At 39.1% G+C, this 2,683-nt stretch overlaps 1 protein-coding gene across 1 annotated transcript in view; it reads right to left on the reverse strand.

The window, feature by feature from the left end:
• Window positions 1–2,630, reverse strand: part of hcfc2 (host cell factor C2) — a 13,495-nt gene extending 10,865 nt beyond the window's left edge. The window contains exons 1-4 of the mRNA XM_014026160.1: window positions 2,397–2,630; window positions 1,692–1,840; window positions 663–823; window positions 304–506 (exon numbers count right to left, since the gene is read on the reverse strand). Coding sequence (XP_013881614.1) covers window positions 304–506; window positions 663–823; window positions 1,692–1,840; window positions 2,397–2,562 — 679 coding nt within the window. The 5' untranslated portion in view covers window positions 2,563–2,630. The remainder of the gene's footprint in view (window positions 1–303; window positions 507–662; window positions 824–1,691; window positions 1,841–2,396) is intronic.
• Between the last annotated feature and the right edge of the window lie 53 nt (window positions 2,631–2,683).

Here is a 2,683-nt window from a genome sequence, read left to right on the forward strand (position 1 = left end):
AACTATGTAAAATATATAATTTATTGGAACTAAGCTGTAAAAATAAATATGAAGGTCAATTAATTTATAAAACATGAGGTAAAGTTCTTTTTATGTTATTTGATGCATTTTAAATTTATTTATTTATTTAAAGGTTCATTATTATGTCAGTGTCGGTCCTCCATACTGCAGAACATGAAGAGGTAGTTCAGTGACTGAGTCCGGTGTGTTGGAGCAGAGAAACATGTAAAACATGTAGGGCTGCGGCCCCCCAGGACCAGGATTGCCCACCCACGTTAAAGGATTTAAAGATCAGAGTCTCACTCAGATCCAGCTGCCAGAGGTCGTTCAGACGACCCCCCTCCATCCCCCCGAACACGTAGAGCCTGGAGGAGCCGAGGCCCGAGTGGGCCACCGCGGTGTGGGACTCTCGAGGACAGGGTCCGCCTCCTTTAGTGTCAGGGATGTTCCAGCCTCGGACCCCCGTCAGCGGCTGCAGCTCCAGCTCATACAGGTCCCCCAAGTACCTAAAGCCCCAACCAACATCTGATCAAACAGCTAAAACTCACAAAATTCAATTAACTCATTAAACAACTAATTACAGCCAAACAGAAACAATTCTTCACACAACTAAAACAAAATGCTTCACTTGGGTTTTATGAGGGGCAGGATTTCCACGGTACCTGGGCACGTTGCCGTGGGGGTCCTCGCTGTCATTGGCCAGCCCCCCGAACAGGTAACACTTGTTCCCCAGCAGAGTGAAGCTGTGGCCGATCCGTGGGCAGGGAGGACAGCCGTTCCTGGGAGCCCTCGGCTTCAGCTTCTTCCACAGCCAGCGGCTGGCCTGAGGAGGAAGAACTGGATCAGAGCCGCAAATTAAACCATCTGTAGCTTTGATTTCATGTCRACTCCTCCAAACACACAATAAAACACAACAATTAACACAAAAAAACTGATAAAAAATATTCTGTCATATTTAACAGGAGCACTCTGCCTGTGTCTGAATCAAACATCTCAGGTAAAGTCTGTTTATTAAGTTTATTAAGTCTTCTTTCTGATGCCTTTCATTTCATTTGTATTTTTTATTGTATATATAGAATTTGTTTTGTTTTTTGAAAAGAAATTAATGAACTTTATAAGTAAAAAAATGAATAAATACGAAGATGAAAAGACATCTTCATTGAGTTCATCTGGTTGTTTTAGATTTACTCAATTTATTACAAAATATAAAATAAATTTTGCATTCCTATGAGATGCAATTGCAAAAAGAACGGCCGCTTCTTTACTTTTATTTGAAATAAATGTGCAAAACCTTTATTTTATAAAAAGGTTAGATTTGGAAACAACAATTTGATTTGTAAGAGTTTTATGTTATGCTGAAATTAGTCAATATTAAAAAAAATATTTTCCCTTTTTTCTAGAACTGTTACTATTCCAACTTGTGATAAAAATGTTTTTAGGTGAGGAAATCGTAATAAACTTAGTAATAAAAAACAGAAATCAGGAGAAAACTGATTTTTAAAGCCTTGAAAATGTATCAAATAAATACGTTTTCATGGATTTTAGGGAAAGTTCAACATAAATTAACTGATCAAAATTGGACCTTCGAGGCGTTTCTTTACTGCAGTCAACAAATAATCCTGATCAGGATTTTCTCCACAATCCTTGATGAGTAAAATGCTGCAGCTCTGGTGTTCGACGACGTGTTTCACCTGAAGCTCATAGAGGCTGCTGGTGTATTTCCCGTACTCCACCATGCCTCCAAAGACCAGGATCCGGGTTCCTTCGCAGACGAAGCCATGAGCAGCGCAGCCGGGTGGGATGTCACCCCTCACAGCCGGAAGAAACCACTGCCTCGAAACTGCAGGAGCAAGCAGAAAAAACATTTTAGTGCATGAAAACTCAACAATCAGCGTTCATGTGAAGTATTTTAAATGCAAAATTACACTGAAGTGCATAAAAAATCCTCTGTACTGTTGCAAATAACATGTGACAAACTCAGAAAACAGTATTTTATATTTTAATCTCACAAGATAACTGCAGTTATAGCAACACAATATTTTATAAAATATATATTTAAAAGTAGCATCATAAAGAACATCTGAAAATATTAACTTATATGTTAACTAGGTAATTTTGGTTAATAGCAGTAAAGTATACTTAAAAATATTTATTTTAGTTTRTGTTTAGTAGTGAATTAGCTGCTCGTAATTTTGCTAATAAAACGACTTAGAAAAGTGAAAATAAGTTGCCCAAATAGAAAAATAATTTGTTTAAAGACAAAGACTAATGACAAATGTTTATGTAATTATTACTTTAAAAAAAAGAACAACAAAACCTGACTGAAGCTATCCTGAGCCCTTGCTAAAAACATAGCAGCTAACAGGCTAGTTAGCGCTGAGCTAGCGTTAGCTCACCGGTGTTGTAAACATGGAGATCCTCCGCGATGCCTTCATTTCCTCCACCGAAAACAATGATGAGTTCGCGGATTGCAGCTGCCCGGTGTCCGTGTCTGGACCGCGGAGTCACTCCGGTAACGGAATGCACTTTCCTCCATTGCGGCTCCTCGACACCGTCGCTCATAGTTTTTATTTTTTTTATTTTTTTATGTTTTTAAGTGAAGAAGCCTGAACTTCGCGCTTCCGACGTCGTGTGGGCGGGGCTTGTGCGGAACAAAGATCAGAGAAAAACGAAGATGTGTCAC

Source organism: Austrofundulus limnaeus, unplaced genomic scaffold, assembly GCF_001266775.1.
Source record: "Austrofundulus limnaeus strain Quisiro unplaced genomic scaffold, Austrofundulus_limnaeus-1.0 Scaffold531, whole genome shotgun sequence".
In the NCBI taxonomy this organism is placed as follows: Eukaryota; Metazoa; Chordata; class Actinopteri; order Cyprinodontiformes; family Rivulidae; genus Austrofundulus; species Austrofundulus limnaeus.